The following is a 26,544-nucleotide window of genomic DNA, read 5'->3' as shown; positions in this document are numbered from 1 at the left end:
ATTATCTATGTACAGAATAATCCACAGTTAAGGTTCACGAGAGTACTTGGCAGATGTTGCAAACGGCATGGCATTTTTCACTGAGCTCTAGCCAAAATTAAAAAAATAGGGTTGTGTGACAAAAGAAAGGCAAAGCTGAATGAAGGTGGGGGTAATTGGCGTGCATGCAATGCTATTTTAGAGAGTCGCTATCTAATGGGAGCTTCACTGTCGGCAGTCTGTTGCTTTGTTCTTCTGTTAGTACCACATTCTAGCATGAGCTTCTGCAAGATTTAAGCTCTTCGTGCAAATGTTTTAAGGGCATTCATTATTTTAGTGGAGATAGGAAGTGATGATCCAAAATGGCACAGGAGAGCTCGACCTAAAATACTCTCCATGCTCTTTGCAAACACAGCCCTTTTGCCATGACTAGAGAGACCAGAATTACCATCACATTCAGTCACGTTGTGTTTTAATTATTAGAATGGTCGCCTTTATATCGGCCAAGCTGCATACTTGTTTAATAATAGACTGAGTATTCAGCAGCTGTTGAATGTAGGCCCCATCCTTTTTATGGATTCCTCAATAGCTCAGAACGCATCGTGGTTAGTCTTACAATTTGCGGGCGATTCGGTGCCACAGGTTCGAGTCCCAGCAACGACATGGGTCAATTTGTGAGGTCAGAAAGGATTTAATTATCCCCTGCACCAGTGCGTTAATATATATGTATGTAACAGTCAACCTCGACATACATACAATATATAGGTATTCATACATCATTACATATAATTTTATACACATATGAATTAAACGGATTTGATAGTGAAAACCACTATACATGGCGTTAGCCACCGATTGGGCAGGATATAGCGGAGTCATATTTTGATGTCCCGTGACCATTTTTCAGTGACCAAAGTTTGAGGGAGGATTTCAAGTCTTTGGGACCTTTAGAAGAAAAAAATAGAGCCCCCATGTATCTCGTAAAAGTTCTGGCTAACTCCATCAGAGGGTTAAATGTACGATGGCCGCCGATCGGAAATTACCATACTCACTTAATATGTAAGTTATGATCACGACTTACGTGTTTATTTCCATTCCATTACACAGAGGGCGCCTAATCGTTTTGTAGAGTTAGTTCTGTAATTTTAAGGCATCTTCACATTAAAATCCAAGCTAGAAATAACTCAGATAGAATAATATAATAAATGAGGTGTCTATTTCCACTAAACTGGACATTCAAAAATTCAATGAATAAACGGAATGTATGATAAATTGTAACTGAAAGCTAGTTTGTCTCACAACACTGAACATATTAGGTGTTCATCGGAGTGCTAGAGAAGTCTGGCGAATGGGGCAGCATTTAAAGATTATCCCCTGCACTTTCTCTCTAAAGATTTTTCATTGGCAAAACTCCAGCCAGGACCAAGAGACGATGGATGAGTGAGAAGAGAATGACAGCAAAGCTAGATGAAGAGAAGGACCGCAACGATTCTTATTCACTACATAATAAGATGAGTGTCTATTGTCTATTGTCCAGGGCAAATTCCATGAGTGGTGCCTTCATCATCTGTTGAATACTCAGTCTATTATTAAACAAGTATACAAGAGTTTAAACTTGACCAAGATAAAGGCGACCTTCTATTAATTAAAACACAACATGACTGAATGCGATTGTAACTATGGTCTATCTGGTCATGGCAAAAGGGCTGCGTTTGAGAAGAGCATGGAGAGTATGCTGGATCAAGCTCTCATGCGCCATTTTGGATCATCACTTCCTATCTCCACTAAAAAGATGAATGCCCTTAAAACATTTGCTATGGTGACACGAAAAGCTCAAATCGTGCAGAAACTAAAACAGACTGCCGACAGTGAAGCTCCCAACAGATAGCGACTCTCTAGAATAGCACTGCATGCACACCTTCATTCAGCTCTGCCTTTCTTTTGTCACACAACCTTATTTTTTTAAATCTTGGCTGGAGCTCAATGAAAAATGCCGTGCCGTTTGCAACATCTGCCAAGTAATCTCGTGAACCTTAACTGTGGAACATTTTGTACATAGATTGTACATAGATAGTAACACAGATGTTAACAGCACAACATCAAAAATACCAATTATAGTTATGACGAATGGAGTTCAATTTTGTAAAATAGACTAGGTGTCAGTTATGACCAATCGTATATTACGAACTTTTGTTCATTTAATTTGCAGTTTATTCGTAGGCTATATAAAAATTATTTTGAAATATATTGCGCTATTTAATGTTTCAGTACAGCTGCCACGTCCTCCACATTAGATTTCAAGTTCAAAATGATTCCAAATTGCAAAAAAACCCCCACAAAAAAACATCCACCCAAAAACCCGACCCTACAAAAACAATTGTGAATCCCCTGCTTGGTGTAAATAGATACCTTATTTATTATTCTATCTCAATCAGTTAAAGGGCTCCAGCATGTTGTTTTAAATACGTTAAACAGGGGCCATCTTGGATTTGAAGATCCAGATGACCTGAAATTGCAGCAATGAATTCACCTAAATATTGTACATCCTCCTTTTTGTGCAAATAGTCACCTTATTTATGATTTAGCCCCATATATTTAAAGAGTTCCGCTGTTTTTAATTATCATAATCGTGGACAACGGCCATCTTGGATTTGAATGTCAAGATTACCTCAAATTGCAAAAGTAAACCCACCAGAACACTAGGCACCCTCTGTGTAATGTGAATATGCACTTTATTAATGATTCTAATTTACATAATAAATGAGATATGGCGATTATCGATTTCCAGTATGCCTCCCATCATGGATTTGGCCCTCTTGTGAAGTTAACCGGAACTTTCATGAAGTACATGGGATCTAAAAAACATTCTAAAGGTCCCAGAAAAATAGTCACGGGTCAGTCAAATATGACCCCAGTAATATGTTCATCTTTTGAGAATACTTAATACTCTCTCTCTCTCTCTCTCTCTCTCTCTCTCTCTCTCTCTCTCTCTCTCTCTCTCTCTCTCTCTCTCTCTCTCTCTCTCTCTCTCTCTCTCACACACACACACACACATTTAAGTGCATCTTGACAGACTAGTCTTGAGAGTGACAGTCCTCTTACAGACGAAACAGTAAGAACGTGTCATCCCTTATATTTGAGAACTGTAGTGATTCATATAAGTAGAACTTCACGTTCTTGTTAAAACACCCTTTAAACTCTGCCTTGTACAGATATTCGAACTTCGATACGTTAATGATTTTATCGTTGAGATTAAATTCGAAGATCAATAAACTGTGCGAACGCAATAACTGTTTTGGGGTTGTTTTTTGTTTTGTTTGCTTGTTTGTTGTTGACCATTCACACTTTAAGATTAATCATGTGTATTTAAACTTTTTGGGCTTTTTTTTTTTGTCCCAAGTCATATTCAAAGCTGCCACTGTAAGTGACTGTGGCTGACTTATACGTCATATATCTCATAAACTACTTTGACAAATTCTACATTGATGCAGAGAGAAAACGACCAGCGAGCAACACATGGGAATGCACAATAGAACGTAACGATCTGTACTTGTATAAATTAATATGCACACCAACCTACATCTGCTGATATATACTGTTCAATGTTATTTCTTTCAACGCATACCGCGATGTTTTATTTTGTGTATCAAGTTATTCGTCTGTGTGTTGGATATTAATACAATACACAATAAATGTTCCATAATATTATACAGCACGCAAGATGATATTTTGTTTTGGTTATAGCAAGAAATTATTGGGATTATATTAATTAGATAGATAGATACATGTAGATAGATAGATAGATAGACAGACAGATAGACAAATACATACATAGGTGCATATACAGACAGATATATAGACAAATAGACATGCATACATACATACATACATACAGACAGACAGATGAATTGATGAGGAGGACTTGGATGGTACTGGCCTCGGTGGTTCTGAAGGCTGCAAAGTACTTGGTTCCATTCAGTGGGTATGTGTAAGGCTACTACACCCACAGTATTTCCTAGTTTTCTAATGTGACTTTTTGGATACCCGTATAACCCGTATATATCTGTATTAAATGTCTACTATTACATAATATATTGATATATGTGATTGTATGTGTATGTGTTTGTGTATGTGTCTATGTATGGTAATTAATGTATTTACTGTCAACCATCTTGTCACGTGTGTCTAACAAAATGGTTATGTATATATTCCTCCTATGCCATTGTGCAACGGCCCGAGTGTGAATAAAGTCTTGTCTTAACACCGCCGTGCTCTACGGTTGCTGTCAGTGTCATGTTTGTCTTAATATAGAGAAAACTGTTCTCGTGACAAAAACATTCATTATTAATACTGGTCACTGAATCAAATATATCAACGTTAGTAGAGCACTAAACGTGTACAGAGAATTCATGGTCCAAATCCCTCAGTAGAAGTTGACATATTTGTTACATTATAAAGTCATTCATGGTTAACTTTCAACTGCAGTACATGAACTAATGTAACTAATAATAAAAATAATAAGAAGAAGAAGTAGTAATAGTAGTAGTAGTAGCATCGTCAGCAGCAGCAGCAGCAGCAGCAGTAGTAGTAGTAGTAGTAGTAGTAGTAGTAGTAGTAGTAGCAGTAGCAGTAGTAGTAACAGCAGCAGTAGCAGTAGTAGCAGTAGCAGCAGTAGCAGCAGCAGTAGCAGCAGTAGCAGCAGTAGCAGCACTAGCAATAGTAGCAGTAGCAGAAGCAATAGTAGTAGTAGCAGCAGAGGCAGCAACAGTAGTAGTAGTAGTAGCAGCAGCATCAGCAGCAGTAGCAGTAATAGTAGTAGTAGTAGTAGTAGTAGTAGTAGTAGTAGTAGTAGTAGTAGTAGTAGTAGTAGTAGTAGTAGTGGTAGTGGTAGTAGTAGTAGTAGTAGTAGAAGAAGAAGAAGAAGAAGTGGTTTTGGTCACAATATTTCATGATGGCTGACAGCTAAAAATCAACAAGTGCATAGCTAGCTGGTCGTTAAGTTTATATGACCATCTGCAGGTTCTATTTCCCGTGTTACTGTAAAGTCGATATCGTGATGTGGATCAAAACATGCCCAGAATACATAAGACTATTCCACATCAGTAGTTGAGTTTAAACACGCAGTATGAGAAGGCACACGGCGACCATCTTGAAATACGTGTTTTATATTGCAATGCTTATAACTGTTGGATTATTATTTCATAACAGAAGAAAAAAAGCAAATGTAGAAGATTTTTCAAACATGGAACAGAAGAGATCACACCACGACCACCATGATGGAAGACGTCACCATCGCCATCACAACATTTTAGTAAGACACTGTTATATCTTTCTGGATCTTCTTTAACCTACAACCTTAAAGCAGTTAATTAGACAATCATATTTTTTGTAATTGGCTTCTAAACATAATTTCAAAGGTCAAACGTCACGTAATTTAATATGGTGTGTGTTATGGCTTATGTTGTAGTTACCATAATTTCACTGTTCATACATCCGATAATGTCTATGTAGTAGTGTTGGTATAAAGTGCTCCTACTGGCAGTAGCTAGTATGAATTTCCCTATTAGCTCATTTGGTAGAGCACTGGACTGTCGTACTGAGAGTCTGTGGTTCGAAGCCCCTCAGTGGAGGTTGATTTTTATGTTACATTTGGAGCCGACGTAGGGACTGGGTGTGTTCTTAACATATGAATACAATTATAACCCAGTCAGGACCCATAACAGTTCACCTGCCCGTGTCCCACAGCTCCGGGATGTAGCTTCACTTGGGGGTGGGGGAGTATGTAGTAGTGTTGGTATGAAGTTCTACTGGCAGTTACTAGTGGGAATTTCCCTATTAGCTCAGTTGGTAGAGCAGGTTGATTTTTATCTGTTACATCAATAAAACCTGTTTTCTCTTTTTTCTATTGTTTTATTGTGTTTATAATAGGCTACAACCAAATCCAAAAACAGAACCTTGCATTATAAATATGACAGGATATGGAATTGTTTTTATTTACTCTGCACCTGCTAATTTCAAGCATATGGTGTGCCAAATTGCAGTTTATGTTTTTAGCCTAGAAATAAACATTTGCTACTTCTTGGCTAATTGAGATATGTAACTGAACTAAACTGTTTTGTGGCGACATTTGCTACCTCTTAACTAACTGGGATATATAACTGATCCAAAAAAATTTGGGGCGACATTTTAAATATCCATAGAAGTAAAGACAATGTTAAGTATATAGTAGTTTTACCGTTTTTTTTCTGAAAAGGTCAGTCATTTTCAGTTATGGCTATATTATATTACAGAAATTAAACTACATGTATCTACTTTTTGTATATATACTGTAAAGTTTATAATGTGTTTTGGGGTAATGTATCAAGTTACTTCTTTATGGATAATAATAAATGCGTCCATCTACAGCAATAGTCTTCAAAGTATATCGTTTGTATTGATTTAACGTGAATTAAAACAAAACGTTATAGAATTGAACGAATAATTTACTGCTATAAATATTGGGTTCAGTCTCTAAACTTAGACGTTAATAAAGCTATATTTAGAGATCAAGATACAATTAATAAATAAAGCACACAATGAAAGGTGAACTAACGACAACCCAATCCATAATACAAACGTGTACATTCATATGTTTGGTTAATAATGGGCTATTGATTAGCACGAAGAAATTTAAGTCTTATAAATGTAGTATTTTATAGTTTCTATATGACATTCGGCCTTTGTTTCAAATGCCAATTTAAAAAAAAAAATTGTGGGTGAGAAGGAGAAATCTGCGATATAGTTTTGTAGGTTTTTGCATTAGACAGAATCTCGTTACTTAATAGTAATAAGACGTTTCTATAACCAGCGTTAGTCTGTGAATTGGTAGCGTAAACCGGCCTCGGTGGCGTCGTGGCAGGCCATCGGTCTACAGGCTGGTAGGTACTGGGTTCGGATCCAAGTCGAGGCATGGGATTTTTAATCGCGATACCGACTCCAAACCCTGAGTGAGTGCTCCGCAAGGCTCAATGGGTAGGTGTAAACCACTTGCACCGACCAGTGATCCATAACTGGTTCAACAAAGGCCATGGTTTGTGCTATCCTGCCTGTGGGAAGCGCAAATAAAAGATCCCTTGCTGCCTGTCGTAAAAAGAGTAGCCTATGTGGCGACAGCGGGTTTCCTCTAAAAACAGTGTCAGAATGACCATATGTTTGACGTCCAATAGCCGATGATAAGATAAAAAATCAATGTGCTCTAGCGGCGTCGTTAAATAAAACAAACTTTACTTGGTAGCGTAACACCTGGTGCAGTTTGCATTATTCGACATCATTTCTTTTTGTCATTTTGAACCAAATGACATACATAACTGGGTTGATGATGCTTGTCAATGAAGAAACCTATACTACAAACACCTGGTAACGCTATTAAATATATTTATGTTGATTCGGGTTGTGAAATGACTGTGTTGTAAATAGTTTTGGTGATTGTAAATCAATCTTTTTTTGCAATTTGAATAATATACTATATAAGTTTAATGCATTTACTTGACAAAACAAGGTACACCAATAAATAAATACATCGATAGTCATATAAATAAAAGTGAACCTCGGGCATTATTTTGCAGGAATTATTAAAACATGAATTAAAGAAGATAGACTGGCATGATTACAAACTTATCGAAACTGAACGGAAGAGAAAAGGTACAATTAGCACAGTTTAATCTATAACTATCAATCAAATTCAACTCTCTCTCTCTCTCTCTCTCTCTCTCTCTCTCTCTCTCTCTCTCTCTCTCTCTCTCTCTCTCTCTCTCTCTCTCTATATATATATATATATATATATATATATATATATACACACACACACACACACACACACACACACACACACATATATATAACAGTATTGCATTTTATAAGAAAAGCTTAATAAATAATGTTTTACTTTGAAGTTAGCACAATGTGCTTTTAAATATTTTTAAATGTATGGAGTGTCTCACGGGCTGTTTAACCGGATGTTGTACTTTCTAACCTTGGTTCTATGATTTATGTACAGCATGTGACCCAGTCATAAAACCAGTTGTTTTCTTCTACTACTACTATCATTTGCCTCAGAAACAGGAAATCATTATATCTGGGTTATCAAATAAATGAAACCCAGGGGTAAGAAGCCACACATAATGGCAGCTATATCTTTACTTTTGCTATAAAAGCACCTGCATAAATACAGTGTTCTAACTGGCAATAAATAGAAATTTGGTGTCGCCCTGCTGTTTGTTGGCACCATGACCCTGAGTATCGTCGCCCTGTCATACTTCTTTGCCACACAATAGTAATAAAATGAAATAAAATAATTTAAAATCTTTCTTTCCTTTCAGAGAGTGTACAGTGTTATAACTGGTTTGAATTCTCAACTAAGAAATGCTTGACAATACATATTCGGTCACAGCATGGGCGTCGATCGGCGGGGGACAGGGGGGACGCGTCCCCCTCACTTTTCAACGCCGGGGGACAATCTTTATAAGTGTCCCCCCCCCCCCCCCCCCCAAAAAAAAGTTCGTTTAGCAAAAGCAAGTCGTGGCAAGTCGTGGCAAGTCTAAAGTTTCGGGAGATTCGGTGCCATATGTTCAAGTCCCAGCATAGGCATGGGGAAATTTGTGAGGCCAGAAAGGATTTAATTATCCCCTGCGCCAGTGCGTTAATATCTATGTATGTAACAGTCAACCTCGACACACATAAAACATATAGATATTTATACATCAATACATACATGTGATTATATAATATTTTGTCATATTTAATGTGTAATTATTATCTGTTACGATTTTATTCAGGACCGGGGGAGCAGGGAGCTGCCTTGATACCAAGTAAAGTAAATGAGACAGCTAAACAACGATTGTACCACGCTAACGGTTTCAATGCGTACGTCAGTGATATGATAGCACTGGATAGATCGATTAACGACATCAGACACGAAGGGTGAGATACATGTATATAATAAATCTGAAAGACAAAACTGTTATCCGCGATCAAGACCGTATCTCTGCACAATGCAGAGTCGAATGAGCATTTAGCAAAATAGTGGTCGTTTTACGAATCTGTCCAGTGCCCTCTTCTATAGGAGGACTGCCACTCAATAGTAAATTATTTACTAAGCAATACATCCTTCTTGCACCGCCACAAAGAGGACTGCCACTCACATTGCTAATTTATTTTAAATAAAAACTAGCAGTGCTCCTTGGAATAAATGTAGCTGCGGTGACATGAACTCACTAATCATTGTCATAACAATAATGATACTGTGGTGTTCGCAAAAGATGAGCATATCCTGCCCCACCGGTGGTACCTGTCATGTGTACGGCCACCATAGCTGTTACGTTCGTCACTTCATCTAAAACGATAAAAAATAAATGTGCAACAGTTTCACAAAGAGATCAAAAGGTATGAACAAGTTCAAAATATGGAATAGCATTAGCCATCATTTTGGCCAGCGATGAATCGTATTTAGTAGATATAGCCTCCAAAATAATTAATGTTTACCATAAAACGTTATGAATGCCGTCAGGAGTCAATGAACATCATAACCCTGATGGAACAACTTCTGTGCTAAACGGTGTTGTTTGAAATTTGCATACAATGAGCATACCCTAAGGTATCTTGGAAGTTTTGATATGTAGACACCAAAATCTGGAGCAGAAAGTATATTGCTCGACATATAGGAAAACTTGACTATTGGAAACTTGAAGTCGTCCATTTTGTCATACAGCTTAGTTTGAAGACCAGGTGGCTTTGAGTCTCTATGTATAGACTGAGATATGAATTTAATACCTTCAGATGTTTCTTTTATAGGTATAGGTAAAACAATGGAAGGTCATCTGTAATTATGCTATTATTGAATGATATAAGATCATCAATATAGCGCAAAGTAAAGTTAAAAGTTTTAGCCAGATTCATTTGTTTTTATTAAAACAGAATAGTCAGAAATTCAGATTCATATGCACAGAGACAAATCAGCGAGTAGTGGAGCTATATTAGTGTTTTTAAAAGTCTCTTTTTGGCACGATAAACATACATACATACATACAGACAGACAGACAGACAGATAGATAAATAGATAGATAGATAGATAGATAGATAGAAATAGACACAGTGGCACAAAGAGGGACAATGATAGAGAAAAACAAATAAATTAAAAAATCCTTTGTGGGTTACCGTTTTAAGGGAAAATATATATTGTTGTCCCGAGTTTCTAACCCTTTACTAATTATGCTAATTTATTAATGTGCGTATTTGTGTCTTTTTTTTCTTCCCATTCCAGGTGCCGACGAAAACTCTACTTAAGCAAGCTGCCAACAGTCACTATTGTAATTCCATTCCACAATGAACATTTTTCAGCATTATTAAGAACAGTCCACAGTATAATAAATCGATCACCCAAACATCTTATAAAAGAAATACTCCTAATAGATGATTACAGTAATAAAGAGTTTCTCAAAGAAAAACTAGACGATTATTTGAAAGAACACTTTACAAACGTGAGGGTAATCAGAGCCAAAAAGCGTGAAGGTCTGATCAGAGCTCGACTTCTAGGAGCGAAGCTCGCCACGGGACAAGTTCTCATTTTCTTAGATTCTCATTGTGAGGCCAATATAAATTGGCTGCCTCCATTGCTCGGTGAGTATTGGTCCCGTCGGGAAAGATCTGAATGTACGTACGCGTGCGTGTGTGTGCGTGCATGCACGTGCGTGTATGTGTTTGTGTGTGTGTCTCTCTTTCTGTGTGTATGAGTGTGTGTCTGTGCGTGTGTGTGTGTGCACGAATCTCTCTCTCTCTCTCTCTCTCTCTCTCTCTCTCTCTCTCTCTCTCTCTCTCTCTCTCTCTCTCTGTATGTGTGTGTGTGTGTGTGTGTGTGCGTGCGCGCGTGCATTTTAGCCGTTTAAAAAAAAGGAAAGAAAAACTGCTTTACTATTTTAGTCCAAATAATAATACAGATGACAGAACAATTTAGGACTGTAGCAAAATGCGGCTAGTGTGTTATTAATGTGCATTGTTAAATATATTTACCAGAACCCATAGCCGAGGACAAACGGACAGTGACTTGTCCGTTTATTGACGTCATTGATTATGAAACCTTTTCCTACAAAGCCCAAGATGAAGGAGCCAGGGGAGCTTTTGACTGGAACTTCCTGTACAAGAGATTACCCGTCCTCAAGTCTCACCTGGAACATCCGGCTGAGCCTTTCAAGTTTGTAACATATATACAGTTATAAATCTTAATGGCTATTTGTCGGGCGGGACGTAGCCCAGTGGTAAAGCGTTCGCTTGTTGCGCTGTTGGTTTAGGATCGATCCCCGTTGGTGGGCCCATTGCGCTATGTCTCGTTCCAGCAAAGTGCACCACAACTGGTATAACAAAGGCCGTGATATATGCTATCCTGTCTGTGGGATGGTGCATACAAAAGACCCATTGTTACTAATGGAAAAATGTAGCGGGTTTTCTCTCTAAGACTATATGTCAAAATTACCAAATGTTTGACATCCAATAGCCGATGATTAATAAAATCAATGTGCTCTAGTGGTGTCGTTAAACAAAACAAACAAATTTTATCCAAAACCATTTTACTGTGGTCCAAATAACAATTGATTCTACTAATCAAAACACCAATGGCAGCATTCGGAAAAATTATTCTTGGTAGAACATGAGTTGGTCATAAAATGATGTTGGCTCACATAGATACCATATCTAGTGAAGTAACAAGGTCATTTGTTTCAGGAGCCCTATTATGGCTGGAGGATTATTTGCCATAAATCGTGAATGGTTCTGGACACTTGGAGGCTATGATCCAGGACTTGAAATATGGGGAGGAGAACAGTATGAGCTCTCGTTTAAGGTAAAGCAAAGCTAAACATTGAAAACAAGTTTAATAATAACAATATCAAAACCGTAGAACTGCCGTCAGAAATGCAACGGAGAGATCTATAGGCATAGTTGAGTATACGGTTTTTGTTTGTTTTTTTTGCTGTTTTTGTATGTTTGTTTGTTTTTGTTTTTGTCTGTCTTTGTCTGTCTGTCTGTCTGTCTGTTTATGTTTATTTTGTTTTGTTTTGTTTGGTTGATTGGTTGTTTTTCTTGTTTTTCTTTTTTTTAAGGGAGAGGGTGGAGTGTTTTTTGTTCTTTTCCTTTTTGGGATTGGGGTTGTTGTTATTTTATTGTTTTTGTGGGGGGTTTATAGTTTTTTGTTGTTGTTGTTGTTGTTTGTTTTGGGGGTTTTTGTTGTTGGTTTTTTTTGGTAGGGGGTGGTGGGGTGTTCCAGTTAGGCCTATAAGGTTAAAATTTTGAAAATCTTTCAAAAGCATATCCCAGATTACAATGATTCTTCTTCTGAAATACATTACTGGATTGTAAATTAATATTACATATACAAAGGATTTTGTTTTTGTCAATAAACTATCCTCATATTCAACTTGAATATCCGGGTTTCACATTTATTAACATTCTTTATGTTATGTTTTACATGATATAGTTCTAAATTAAGAGGAACGCAAATTAAGTTTAAAAGTATTATTAATGCTTGGCTTATCAACTATAAACTATTTATTTTTATTTACTGTATTTTCTAGATTTGGCAATGTGGCGGGAAAATGGTGGACATACCTTGTTCACGAATTGGTCACATATATAGAAAGTTTGTTCCATATAACTCAGGTGGAAATGGAAACTATTACTATCGGGTACGTTTTTGTCATTTCTGTTTCAAGACCTCCCCCCAAAAAAATTAAAAAAAAATTAATAATAATAAAAAATAAAAATAAAAATAAAAATAAAAATAAATAATAATAATAATAAATAATAATAATAATATCAATATGTATCTTAGCATTATCTACACAGGTGTATCAAGGCATATAGTGAACGTGGAACACGATTTTAGGATCATCTTAAAAATCTCTACTTGAACAGATGGTCTACATCGCAGTTCCCAGCGTGTTTCAGTTCACCACAGTTTCTTATGTACAATGAAGCTTTTGTTGCTACTATTTTCTATGTGAACATAGCTTGTCTACGAAGTGTTATTGCATGTACGTGTACTATTGATTTGTTTTAAAATTCAAGGAATGTTGTGTACAAAGTATTGGTAGTTAAACCCTTCCTGTTATGTGTATATATACAAAACTTTATTTATAGTTAAGCTATTGTTAGAACTATTGATTTTTCAAAACTTGAGAACAGATATATGTTAATCTCTCAGTTACCCTTGTTGAATTGTACAATAATATAACTTTTTAAAATAATTGTAAATGGAAATATTTGGAGGTAATTTTTGTAGACATGTAATTTAAGGTATAATCATAACATTTCATAATATATATACATGTACATATATTATATTGTATTGTATTGTATTTTATTTTATTGTATTGCACTGCACTGCACTGCACTGCACTGCACTGCACTGCACTATATTGTATTGTACTGCACTGCACTGCACTGCACTGTACTGATCTGTATTTATGTATGTATGTATGTATGTATGTATATATATGTATGTATGTGTATATATATGTATGTGTGCGTGCGTGCGTGTGCTGTGTGTGTGTGTCAGTGCGTGCGTGCGTGCGTGTGTATGATAATCATTATGCAACCTTGAGACTGCCCTTTTAATAGTGGAACTCTAGTTGTAGCTGTTGATCTTTTTCAGAACATGAGAAGAGTGGCTGATGTCTGGATGGACGAGTATATAGAGTTTCTTATTATGAGAAGGCCGTTTTTAAAAACCGTGGATTCAGGCGATATTTCTCAGCAGAGAGCTATTAGAAAGAGGCTAAAGTGCAAGCCTTTCAAATGGTTTATGACAGAGATTGCATTTGATATTGTCGACTATTACCCACTAGTTGAACCAAAACCAATGGCAAATGGTGAGGTAAGTATTAATGTTAAGGGAAATAATAATAATAATAATAATAATAATAATAATAATAATAATAATTATTATTATTATTATTATTATTTATATAATGTATTGTCATAGTATAATTAACAACAATGTGTATAATGTATTTAAATATTGGTAAATGCCATACATAATTTTAATATGACTATATAATATTTTTTTAAAGTTTTATATAATATTAATAAAACAATGGTGTATACATAAGCGTACGAGATGGGGGACAGGGTGGGAGGGCAACTGCCTTCCCTCTCCCCCCCCCCCACCCAGTCCTGGAGAAAATCCTCAAATTCAGGCAAAAAAGACAGAACAATTTGGGCAAAATCAGCTGGCCTGAACACTTTTCACCATGTATTTCCATCATTCTACCCACATTATTAGTTGTAATTCATGTAAAAATGCGTGGCTATTGTTTAATAGCGGTATGGCAGTAATGCTATTATGAATAAATGTTGTAATCGAGATTCAGGCACTTTTGTTTAATTCGGGCAAAAATCACCCCCCCCCCCCCCTACAAAAATAGGAGCCCGACAAGTTGGGGTATAGTAAGGTAAATGGCGGTAGGATCGAACACTCTTGTTTGACATATTTGTTTTATTTTACTCTTTTTTTATTTTTTTGCTTTTAGTTTTGATGTTGTTTACTAGAACTCGTTCAAATAATAATAATAAAGAACTTTTCATTATGCTTAGTGAAATGACAAGTGTTTGTGGTTTTTAAATATGTTTAAATTATTATTTTTGTTGTTGTTATTATGTGTGCTTGTGTTTGTTTGTTTATTTGTTTATTTGTTTATTTGCTTCAGATTAGAAACATGGCTAGCCAGCTGTGTATTGACACCAGGTTCAAAGGTCAAAACGAGAGATTCCAGCTTGAAGAGTGTATTTCTGATAGAAATGGTGGAGCTGGTGAACAAGTATGTGTCTGTCGTTTCTGCTTACTCTATATCGGTGTTCCCCAGTAGTTCTAATCACAGCATCCACTGTCGATGAAAGGCAACACGTAGCCCACTGGTACAGCGCTCGCTTGATGCGAGGTTGGTTTGGGTTCGATTCCCGTCAGTGGGCCCATTGGGCTATTTCTCGCTCCAGCTAGTGCACCACGACTGGTACACCAAAGGCCGTGGTATGTGCTAACTGAAAAGAGTAACCCATGAAGTGGCGACAGCGGGTTTCCTCCCTCAATATCTGTGTGGTCCTTAACCATATTTCGACGCCATATAACTGTAAATAAAATGTGTTGAGTGCATCGTTTAATAAACCAGTTCCTTCCTTCCACTGTCGTTGAACGTCACACCTGGGCTGCCTTCAGCCAGACATAGCAGAAAAACGTCCGCTAGACTGGTTTATGCGCTTCACGTTAAACCAACTGGCCACATCGGGAACCAATCAAATAGTTCGCGAACCTTGGCTGAACTTAGGGCTGAAATTTTCTTCTGAAACAATTCAGATACTTTCACTGCATTATGAGGATATAAGCCAATCAAACCAAAAAACGCAGCATTCAAAGTGTATGGTAGCTTAGAACTGCCATCGATATAACAACATAATTTTGATAGTTTTTACGACAAAATGACATACTTTTAGGCGTTTTAACAATATGACAATATAACTAAGCCAGCATAATATGAAAATATATCACAACATGTTGTGAAAACTAACCCTAATCTTAAACCTAAATTATGTCGTTACCTCAATGGCAGTTCTATGCTACCATAAAAGTCATGCTAATTGATAATACCATATACGGTGGGGACGGGTGTGCATAAATTATTGGGAGGGTAAGGTGGTAGAGTCTATATTGTGGTGGCAAATGCGAAAAAAAGTTAAAATGTGCATCCTTCGAAAATCGCGTGTTTTTTCAAGATCTACCACAATATTTGCTTTTGTAACGTAAGATGAATTTGGCTACAGATTTTCTGATCAAATTAGCCAAGCTGTTAATAATTTTTGGAGTTCAGTTTAAAGGGACAGACCCTAGTTTTTAAACACTAAGGCATATTTTTCACCTAGACCCTAGTTTCAACCCGTAAAAATGGACGCTAAGTTTGATTAATTTACAAACCTGTAACAAATCAAATTTTGATACAACAGTGAAACAAGAGTCTGTGATGTTGAAATACCTTTAAACATAGATTAAACCACGATTCCATAATTGTTACTTCTCAGACGCATGTGGGGTTTTTTATAAATATGAAACATGCATTTTGTGGTGTTTAGAAACACCAGGATGACCAGAAGCACTTCGGTTGTACGGAAATGGATAATCTACGCAATACAATATAAGTAATGTTTGATTTCAGTGATCGTAAACGACTCTAATAGTGAAAAAAATGCATTAGTGTTTAAAAACTAGGGTCTGTCCCTTTAAACCCGGATAAGGTGTAATATTTTTAACATCTGCACTCAAGGGCCTTGATATCACTTTGAACATAGGAGAGAGTTCAGCACCCGAAACTATTTATTTTTCTGCACACTCGCCTTCAATGTGTTCGGTTTCTATAAAACTTTACGTTATGGTGTACACTAGTTTATGACAGCAATTAAATCTTAGAGCATTATATTCATGACCCAATTTTCATCTCTTTATGCCAATGTTTATTTTAAATATTTTATTTATTGTTATCGTTCTTGTATTCACTTAAGATTCAAGGAATTTGGAACCAGTTTTTCAACACATCGTATATTTACGTTTATGTTTAGTAGTCATACGTTTACAAGTATTTGGTACCTGTTACATGCGGAAAATTATGTCAGTATGGAAAACGAGTCACGGTAAAGGTAATTGATGTAGATTTTGAACTGTATTATTTGTATTGTATACATTTATAAAGGAGAGGCCTTGATATAGGCATTTTGCCTGTTAGCCAATCCCCAAACAGCATTATAACTGGGAATAAATACTGTTTAAAGCAATTATATCAATTGTTTAACAATCGTAAATTTACGTTTACGTGCAAACTTAGGCTAACAAATTCATATTATATTTTAAAACCAAGCAGCGAATTCAAAATATACATATTTTCTTTGTCACTGCCTTGATCCATATTCGGTACTTTTCTGTGTGCAATAGTTATCTAATACTTGTAAACGCACTACTGCTCACCGTGAAATTGGCTCCTGCAGCTTTCTAGAAACGTTAGTCAGTTAATTGTTTGTGACTGGTAGCCTTAGACCTTACCAATGAGCAATTAAAACCAGAAGCGGATCCACGCTAAATGGCCTGAAAAAAATGGACTGGGTTGCTCTGTTCACGAGTTGGTCCGTGTGCCTTTTTTCCATAGTCCAAGTGACCTCGTCCCCCACCCCACCCCCCAAAAAATGTATATACACATGTATACTTGTACACATATATATATATTCAAATGCCTCTGTTTTCTGGGGGGTTTTGTTGGGGTTTTTTTTATTAATTCTTTGGGTTGTCCTTTTCACGAAATGTGTCCTTTTTATATTTCTTGGATCCGCCCCTAAACATGTATTTCAGGGTGGAGTTGACATGGCGATACTATTCGAGCCTAAAACGCATCCGTATTTTGTCAGTTTGACTGTTTATATATATTTTATCACACTTTTTTTTCGCAAATGGACTTGCGAATTGTAGTTTTAATTATGTAAATGGTAAATTGGTGCAAGAGATATTTTTATCCACTTTTTTGTTTAAAGCGTACGCTGGCATTAATTAATGGCGTACCATTTTTGTGTAAAATAATAATAATTGTAAACTGAAATTGTGAAAGTATTACTAGAGGAAGAGAATAGATTAATGCTGCAAGTAAGAGCCGATCGCGACATTGTTCACCATGATTTCTTGTTATTTACATATGTCCTATTTATTCTTCTTTGTTATTATTATTATTATTTTTATTTTTTTAAAGAGATTCGAATTTACATGGCACAAAGATATTCGACCTAGAAAGAGAGAATATTGCTTTGATACAAGCATGGGAGCAGGAAAGGTTCCAATAATTCTCTTCAGATGTCATAATCAGAAAGGAAACCAAAGATTCAAGTATAATGTGGTAATTATACTTTTTTATTCATGAAAATATACCATTAATATACTATTAATATACTACTTCAACATACTAGTATTATAGTATACTTTAAACATATATTTAAATGCGGAAAACCTTAGCAAATTTTTGATATGATTGACAAAATAGATTATGTTCGAAATAACAGACCAAATAATTATTTTTAAATGTCTTATAATTATTTCAGATAAAAAAAAAAAAATCATATTATAAATGCATTTTATTAAATTAATTACTCGAATTTGGTAACTGAAAGTATTTTTTGATACAGTGCCAACAAAAACAGTCGCAAGAACAGAACAAAACTTTTGTTTTAGAAGACGTACATACGTACACTCATATGTGTAGGAGTTCATATATTAAGTTAATGAATACAAATCTGGGTTTTTTTTTATGTTTTTAGGTTACATCCCAGATATACCACCCTGTTGCTAAAAAGTGTTTGGACTGTGATGTTAACACCCATGAACTGTTTATGAATTATTGTGAGAAAGACTCAAAAACCCAAAAGTGGAAATGGTCGAATGTGAACGTGACAGCTTTAAAAGAAGATTGGGATTTAGTTGAAATGATTAAATAAAACAGATTTTTTTTTTTTTTAAATAATGTATTCTTGCCGAATCGTCATCTTTCTAAACATTCAGTGCCGAATTTACGAAGCCTCTGTTTCTTAAAGGGACATTCCTGAGTTTTTTGTATTTTTTAAGATGTTATCGACTAACAGAAACTTTTTAACGATTGTAATTACATATCAAATATATTTTTCTGAACAAAATCTCAAATAGTTTGTCTAATAAATTTTGGAAAAATTGCTTACAGGCCTTAGCAGCCCTTCAAAATAAAATCAATATAACTTCTTTTAAAGAATTTTTAACGGAACCCGTTTTCTATAACAACAATATAAAAATTAATAAGAAATATTTCTTCTGTTCTGACTGGCATATTAAAGGTGTAACTCAAATTTGCGACCTATGTAATCGTAATGGAACTTTCTTGTCTCATTATGAGTTTATTGAATTATATCAAATACGGACTGATTTTGTTACATTTTATGGTATCATAGGAGCAGTAAATAAATATCTCAAATTGTTGGCTATAGATAAAGAAGAAACAAATATATCAAATGATCAGACAGTATGGATAACCTTACTAACTTCCAAATCTCGTGGTACGAAACATATATATTATACCTTAATGTCTTCCAATGACAAAAATAAGGCTAAAACAAAATGGAATTTGTGTTTTGATCACAGCTTAGAGTGGCCTAAAAAAATTATGAAGGTCTTTAAAACTACAAAAGATACAAAACTCAGATGGTTTCAGTATCGAATTCTGTTGCGGATATTAACTACTAATACATTTCTTGTAAGAATGAAAGTGGTCTAAACCGATAAATGCACTTTTTATTCTAAGGAAAGAGAAACCTTAGTACACTTGTTCTATACCTGTGAGATTACTCAGCCTTTCTGGAAAGATCTCATGCACTGGTTAAACACTTCTTGTACTCACCTTTATAATATGAATCTTAGTGTGGAACTGGTTCTAATGGGATTAAAAACAAAAATAAAAACAGACAAAGTGTTTGATCTCATTTTATTACTTGCTAAATTTTGTATATATAAATGTAAGATACAAAATATGAAAACAAATCTTATTCATTTTAAACATGAATTAAACACTAGATATTAAATAGAACAAAATATAGCATTTAGTAACTGTGAGTATGAAAGTTTTAACAGAGAATGGGCAATGTACAAGCCACTGTTACAATATTAAAACATTACAATATTATTTGTTAAATTCGGACCAAGCTTGTCTATACACCAAAGGCTATCAAGAATAATATATCGGTGTGAATGTAGTGTATGAAAGTGTGTTTAAAAATAAAAAATAAATTCACAGAAGCATTACTGTTTATTCTATACTACATGCATATATTATTATACAAATGTTGTCAAGTTTCAGGTTATTCAAAATAGTTATTAGTTTCTTAAAGTATCATTCCTGGGTCTTGTAGACCTCCTGTCCCTTTTTCCCTGGATTGGGGCAGTTAATTGTAAACAGGGTATCTGTGAATGAATAAATAAATTTAAAAAAAAATATATATATATATATATATATATATTTCTGCATAAAATATTAGCGCCTGTATATTAAACGTGTTTCTGATCGTTCTAATATTTTTACTAGGTTAAATTTCATTTTATTTCCTAAAATATTTCTTTTCGTACGTACGAAATTATTTGAAGACAAAATCCAGTTTGGACTTCTTACAAATATTAAGACGACCAGAAATACATTGAATATACAGACACTAATATTCTAAACAAGAAAATATATTTAATATGTAAGTTTAATCGTAGAAATAGTTTATTAGTTGGAAACATCTTACAATGCAGCAAACTCAGGAATGTCCCTTTAAACGTCGGTGTTTAATAATTGTAAATGTATGCAGTTACACGCGTGTAAGACATAAACAGGCTTTATAAATTCGGCCCACTGTGTACAATCCCACAAGTTGAATTAAAATCCGACTGAATTCAAATCGTTCTATCCATTCCCTCCTGGCGGCCTTCGTCAGGTTATCAGACATGAGCCAAAACTATTTTGTGTGCTGGTGGCCATTTACTTGTAATTTAATTCGAAACACAACGTACGAAACTGTGTGTGTGTGTGTGTGTGTGTGTGTGTGTGTGTGTGTGTCAGGGGTTTGCTGCCAGGTTTACACCTCCGATGTTTTTATGGCTGATTGAACGGCCATCTGGATACTCGTTGTTTCGATTACCCTCCCTCCCATACGAAAAAAATACTATTTTATCTGGACTGACAATACTCTGTTTTACCATACATTTGATATAAAATAATAACCATCCCTTGCTTTATTTATTTTGTGCTAGTTATGCGGTCCTGTATCAAAGTAGCAAATACGATTTGATGCAGTTATATTAATCTTTACTACAAAAGGGATGACTTCAGTTTTCCAGTGGTCAATTTATCCTTTATGTTGAATTATATTCCTTCTGCTTCAACAGTTGGTGGATAGACATTACGACTTCTGAGACATCTTAGGACATGCTCGTTATATGCCAATTGTAAACAATGCCATAGCATTCTGGCATCTGAGTCTGTTTTATTCTGACGTTGTGTACACTTTCTTATAATATGTTATTTGTAACACCGTCCAGTGCGTTGGTGTACATACTGTTCATTATTGATGTGAAAGCAACGAACTTGGCAACATAAGGCCCAAAACACACTGGATCTGGATCTGGGTCTAGCGAGTGTGGTACCAGTGTCCAAAATTTCAACGCATTGAATCGAATGTGACAAAATGGGCCTAACAAAACACACCGCGTGTGTGCTGGCGTGAACTACAGATCTGGCAACAAACGTCATAAAACATGCGCTGTATTTCAATACTGTCTGACTGTCAGCTGCGCAATGTTCGAGCCTTATTATTATTATTTTATTTTTCTTAATAAACAACAGAAAAGATATATATTAAGCAATGTGGAATAATCATAATTATTGTTGTTGATTTTTACAGAAGAAAATATATCCAAAGATACGAACGCAGTCAAATGTTGATAACACGTAACATATACAGACGCAGACGTCAAAATGCACCAGACACCATAGTGTCTTTGCCACACTCTCTAGACCCAGACTCAGTTTCGGTATATTTTGAGTCTTTCCTGTTTGACAGTGATTCATGAGTGCATATTGTCATAACTATCTAAGTATCTATCTAGTTCAGTCTTGTTCAGGTTGAATTTTGGTAAACCTGGGTGGCAGTCCTCTTGAAACAAAGTAAGAAAAATGCATTGACCTAGTCATGGGCGTCAATCGGTGGGGGACAGGGGGGACACGTCCCCCTCACTTTTCAGCTTGGGGGGGACAGCATAGGAAATGTCCCCCCCACTTTTTTCAGACGAAACAAATATTTTCTAGTATATATAGCGTAACTGATCACCATTTGGCATTTCGCCTTGGAGTGCCGGCTCTTATGTTCCTACACTAGACTGGTAGTAAATATACTAATTATTTTACAATCTATTTGTAGTAGTTTTTATTTTAAACCTTGAAAATAGTTGAAGATATCCCCAAATAAATCACAAATATTCATTAATAAAATTATTAAAATAACTATTTACCGAAATACTTTATTTCCTGATATTTCCTGCCATGCGCAGCACCGCAGACCTCAGGAAACTACAAGAGAATAGACTGAGCCAGCTTACTGTATACGAGTATGAATGAACATGTCGAGCTCAGATTAAACATCAAACACCACACTGTCTGACTTAGAACACTTCTCACACCAATCGTAATTGGCTTTAAATAAACGTCTTGTCATCAGTTGTCTCGCCAATAGGATACCGCCTTATCCACTTGCAATTGAGTGTTCTGTTGTTTCACGTTATGCTCCGGCGATTTTAAGCAACTCGAAGCCGATGTTAAACTATTAATTAACAACAATAACAAAATTTTCGCAAACCAGATTTGCTAAAACATGAAAATAAAAACACGCCCATTTCAAATTTACCAAACCTCGAAAATGAAAAACCTCGAAATGTTTCCGGTTATACGGTATCTAAATATGCGTTATTGGTTAAGTAAAAATAACTATTAAAACTTAATGGTTCTTTCTTTTATACTGAAATTGACTAATTGGTTTCGAACTTCATATAAATAACAGGTATTGCTGATTTACTCTTAGCATTATGTCACTAAGTGTGTATGCTATTTTGAATAATAATATATATGCTCTCTCTCTCTCTCTCTCTCTCTCTCTCTCTCTCTCTCTCTCTCTCTCTCTCTCTCTCCTTTCATCATCAATAGAAATATCAATCTATAAACTTAGGTAGTGATGTGTAATTTGAAATAATTATACCCAAGTGTTGGGGCAGAAAGTCTATAAAAATGTAACACCAGAAATGTTCAGTACTGGCATCTACTTTTTTATAATTTGAAAAACCCAATAAAAGACATTTGAAATTAATAATAAAATAAAACACGTAAAGGAAAGACGGAACGAAAGTTATATAAATAATGGTTACTAGCGATATTTGTTAATTTATAATGTAAATAATATTGTTTAATTATTATTATTTTTTTATTTATTCTGAAAAAAATGCGTTTATTTTATTTTGAAACAAGGACATCGGATCAAACTACCAATAGCGCATGCGCGCTAGGTAGATGATGGTCACTAGTTTTAGTTGTTATAGACCGGCCGTGGTTATATCGTCGGAAAAACAACTACTCCAGTCTCCAGGAATCTAATAACGAATATTTTGCATACAGTGTATTCGTCAATTATCATTGTACCCATAGGCTTATATCCGGTTATTTTGACATGCTATTTGATACAACAATTCGAATTTGATGAATTACACGCAGGTTATTTGGCAAACTGCATCGTCCAGGACGAAACGCTAACGGAGATAGTATACCGTAGAAAAACTACCATGGACATTAAAAAGTTCTTCACTGCCATACCACGCCATGCCCAGACTCTGTTGCGAGTAGGGACGACACCGGATTCAAATGTCGAAGTTGTTGGTGAAGATGTTAAAGAAAAAACAGAGAAAAGAGTCACTTCTCAGACACGGTTGCCCATCTTACCGCCAGTGCCGTACCAGCCACGGGACGTCAACTGCATGCCGGTGCAACGGCTCGCTAAACGAACGCTATGTTTTCAGCGCGCGTGGTTCGATAGCTTTCCATGGCTCCACTTTGACGCTAACGTTAGCGGAGTACTCTGCTTTACTTGTGCTAAAGCAGCATGCATGGACTTGGCCGGCATGGCGCGGTGTTCAGAGGACACATTTGTTTCCAAGGGATTTTGCAACTGGAAGAAGGCAATTGAGAAATTCAAAATCCACGAAAAGACATCTGCACATATGATTTCTCATAGCAACCTGAAATTCCGGTCTTCCAACAACGACGTTGACGCACAGTTAAGTACGCACCATCTTGAAGAACAAACGAAGGCGCGCAACGCTCTGCTGAAGATTGTGACGACCGTCCAGTATCTAGCGCAGCAAGGACTGGCAATACGCGGCAAAGAGTCAAGCGACGGTAACTTCATGAAGTTGTTAGAGCTGCGGAGCAACGATGACGTCGTGTTACAGAGATGGTTGACACGCACAACTTCATACACAAGCGTTGCCGTGCAAAACGAACTGTTAAAAATCATGGCACACATGGTGCTGCGAAATATTTGCAAGAACGTGGGCCTTTTTGCAGTCATTGTCGACGGAACCCAAGACATCCAAGGCGTTGAACAGGAGGCAATATGCGTGCGATATATAGACGACGCTTACGACGTTCACGAGGACTTTATCGGTCTGTACAGCGTATCTGAGACGACTGGTGCCAGCCTCAGCAGTATGCTGCAAGACGCGTTGCTCAGACTCAACCTCCCAATCACGCATCTGAGAGCGAAAACGTATGACGGAGCCAGCAATATGTCGGGCAAATACCAAGGCTGCCAAGCACTGATAAAGAAAGTACAACCACTGGCAAACTACACGCATTGCGGTGCACACATCACGCACCTCATCTGTGCGAAGGCCATCGAGAGTGCACCGTTCCTTCGCGATGCTCTTAACGTGGTGCAGGAACTGGGCGGCTTCTACAACTCATCAGGCAAATTTAAAAATTTGTACCTCGATCTGCAAGTTATGGATGATAGCCCCTCCCCTTCACGCCTGAAGCCGCTTTGTCCAACACGCTGGCTGTCACGTGGGATTGCCGTTAGAGCCGTCCTTAGCAACTACGCACACGTGCTGGAGGCACTGAATGAGGCATCATCTACATTTGGCAGCAGCACAGCAGCGAGGGCTAACGGCATTCACAGCCTCCTGTCTACCGCGAAATGTGTACTTGGTCTGGTTGCATCTCTCCCAGTGATCGAATGCCTCGAAAAATTCAACACAGTGCTACAAGGGGCAGAGACAACTGTTGATGGGATGCTAGCTGCTGCATCTGTTGTTAGCAAGAACCTTCTGTTATATCGGCGCGACATAAACATGGAGTTCCACGCGATTTTTGAGACGGCAACTGATAAAATTCGAGAACTGAACATTGAGCCAATCTCCTTGCCGCGCACTCGGAAAATTCCACGACGATACAATGACGGCGAAAAATCCCACACGCACACCAGCTCAGAGGAGTTCTTCCGTGTGCAGTATGTGGCGGCAGTTGACAGTGCTGTTGCTAACATTGATGCCTTCTTCACCTCTACGGACTTGACCTCATACAAGCAGTTGTCCGACATGCTCACCACCGGTGTCGTAGACGAAGACGTCGTTTCTCGCTACCCCGAACTGTCTGAATCACTGCAGCAGGAGCTGACATTCTTCTGCCGACAGTACGAGCACTCCAGCGTGGACAATGTGCGCATCACATTTCGCAGTATGGTACCAGAAGTTAGAAAGTTGTTTCCGCAAGTGTCAACCCTACTACGTCTCCTTCTGGTATCGCCTGCAAGTTCGTGCTCTGCCGAGCGTTCATTCAGCGCACTTCGCAGGGTGAAAACGTGGCTCCGGAGCACTATGACCCAGCAGCGTCTCAACCACATGATGGTCTGTCATGTGCACAGAAATCGTCTTGCCGAGTGCACTGCACGAGATATCGCAATTGAATTTGTCGATGGATCGAGCGATACACGGCGTAGTGTTTTTGGGAAATTTTTGACCATTAAAGACTTGTTGGAATACCATCAGTGGCACCATTGTTTTTATTCATGTTCATTATTTGTACTTGAATTAAGAAATTTGACCAATAAAGTTATATTGTATCTATATACCATTTGTTCAGTTTAGTCACAATAATTAAGGCGAAAAATATTTTGTCAGAAAGCAGCTCGGCTAGCCAGCAGAAAACACCTCAGAACAGCCCTAGAAGGGGTAAATTTTCCAAAATTTTCGGGGGGAGGGCCCCCAGACACCCCGCCACGGGCTTCGCGCCTGCGGCGCTCGCGGTGTCGGGCTTCGCCAGACACCTCGACCCCCCCCCTACAAAAAAATAAAAATATATGTATATGTATCAGTCCCCCCCCACTTTTAAAACCGGATCGACGCCTATGGACCTAGTACGAAGCAACTGACAAGTGTTTGAATATACTAATGGTTTTGTTGTTTCCATTAAAAACAAGATAAACGTGCAACACGTTTTATGACAGACGAATAGCATATTCAGAGATGTGAAAAGTAAATAAAGATACCAAGTCTCATTTGTCTTATTTTTATTTTTGTCTTGTCGAATAATGTCTATTCTGTACAAGGGTGTTCTTACACAACAGACAAAAAAATACAGAATTTATGTTGCCCTTATAACAAATAAATGTACCATGTACAAACTCAGAAAAAATACCTGCAAATCACAGACCATGTGCCCCCACTTTTCAGATATTTTGCTTTATATTTGCTTTATAATAGTGTAAAAGTGTGTAATTATAAAAGTGTGGCCCCTTTCATCGATGACCTTATTTAGCTAAGTGTATAATATTAGTGGACCATTTTCACTACATTGACCACATTAACACCTTTTCCGGAGACAACCGAGACGTCACCCTGTTTCCTTGAAATAAATTGGA

At 36.8% G+C, this 26,544-nt stretch overlaps 2 protein-coding genes across 2 annotated transcripts; both read left to right on the top strand.

The window, feature by feature from the left end:
* The first annotated feature begins 4,930 nt into the window (after positions 1-4,930).
* Positions 4,931-20,028, top strand: LOC121375612 (putative polypeptide N-acetylgalactosaminyltransferase 10). Its single transcript, XM_041503155.1, has 11 exons — positions 4,931-5,290; positions 7,584-7,659; positions 8,793-8,937; positions 10,277-10,632; positions 11,026-11,203; positions 11,731-11,848; positions 12,579-12,689; positions 13,658-13,879; positions 14,712-14,822; positions 17,781-17,924; positions 18,343-20,028. The coding sequence occupies exons 1-11, from the start codon at positions 5,105-5,107 to the stop codon at positions 18,517-18,519; spliced, it is 1,824 nt and encodes a 607-aa protein (XP_041359089.1). The 5' UTR covers positions 4,931-5,104; the 3' UTR covers positions 18,520-20,028.
* Positions 20,029-21,783: 1,755 nt separating this feature from the next.
* On the top strand, positions 21,784-26,181 carry LOC121376214 (zinc finger MYM-type protein 1-like). Its single transcript, XM_041504030.1, has one exon. It carries the CDS (start codon positions 23,411-23,413, stop codon positions 25,769-25,771), a length of 2,361 nt encoding a protein of 786 aa, XP_041359964.1. The 5' UTR covers positions 21,784-23,410; the 3' UTR covers positions 25,772-26,181.
* Positions 26,182-26,544: the final 363 nt, after the last annotated feature.

Source organism: Gigantopelta aegis, chromosome 6, assembly GCF_016097555.1.
Source record: "Gigantopelta aegis isolate Gae_Host chromosome 6, Gae_host_genome, whole genome shotgun sequence".
Taxonomy (NCBI): Eukaryota; Metazoa; Mollusca; class Gastropoda; order Neomphalida; family Peltospiridae; genus Gigantopelta; species Gigantopelta aegis.
This window is presented reverse-complemented; position numbering and strand designations above follow the sequence as displayed.

Bases quoted from the DNA above. Each gene is read 5' to 3' on its own strand.
- LOC121376214 (XM_041504030.1), top strand. From the start codon at position 23,411: ATGGACATTAAAAAGTTCTTCACTGCCATACCACGCCATGCCCAGACT.
- LOC121375612 (XM_041503155.1), top strand. From the start codon at position 5,105: ATGAGAAGGCACACGGCGACCATCTTGAAATACGTGTTTTATATTGCA. The intron at 10,633-11,025 runs GTGAGTATTGGT...TATATTTACCAG, and splicing joins TTGGCTGCCTCCATTGCTCG to AACCCATAGCCGAGGACAAA. The intron at 14,823-17,780 runs GTATGTGTCTGT...ATTTTTTTAAAG, and splicing joins ATGGTGGAGCTGGTGAACAA to AGATTCGAATTTACATGGCA.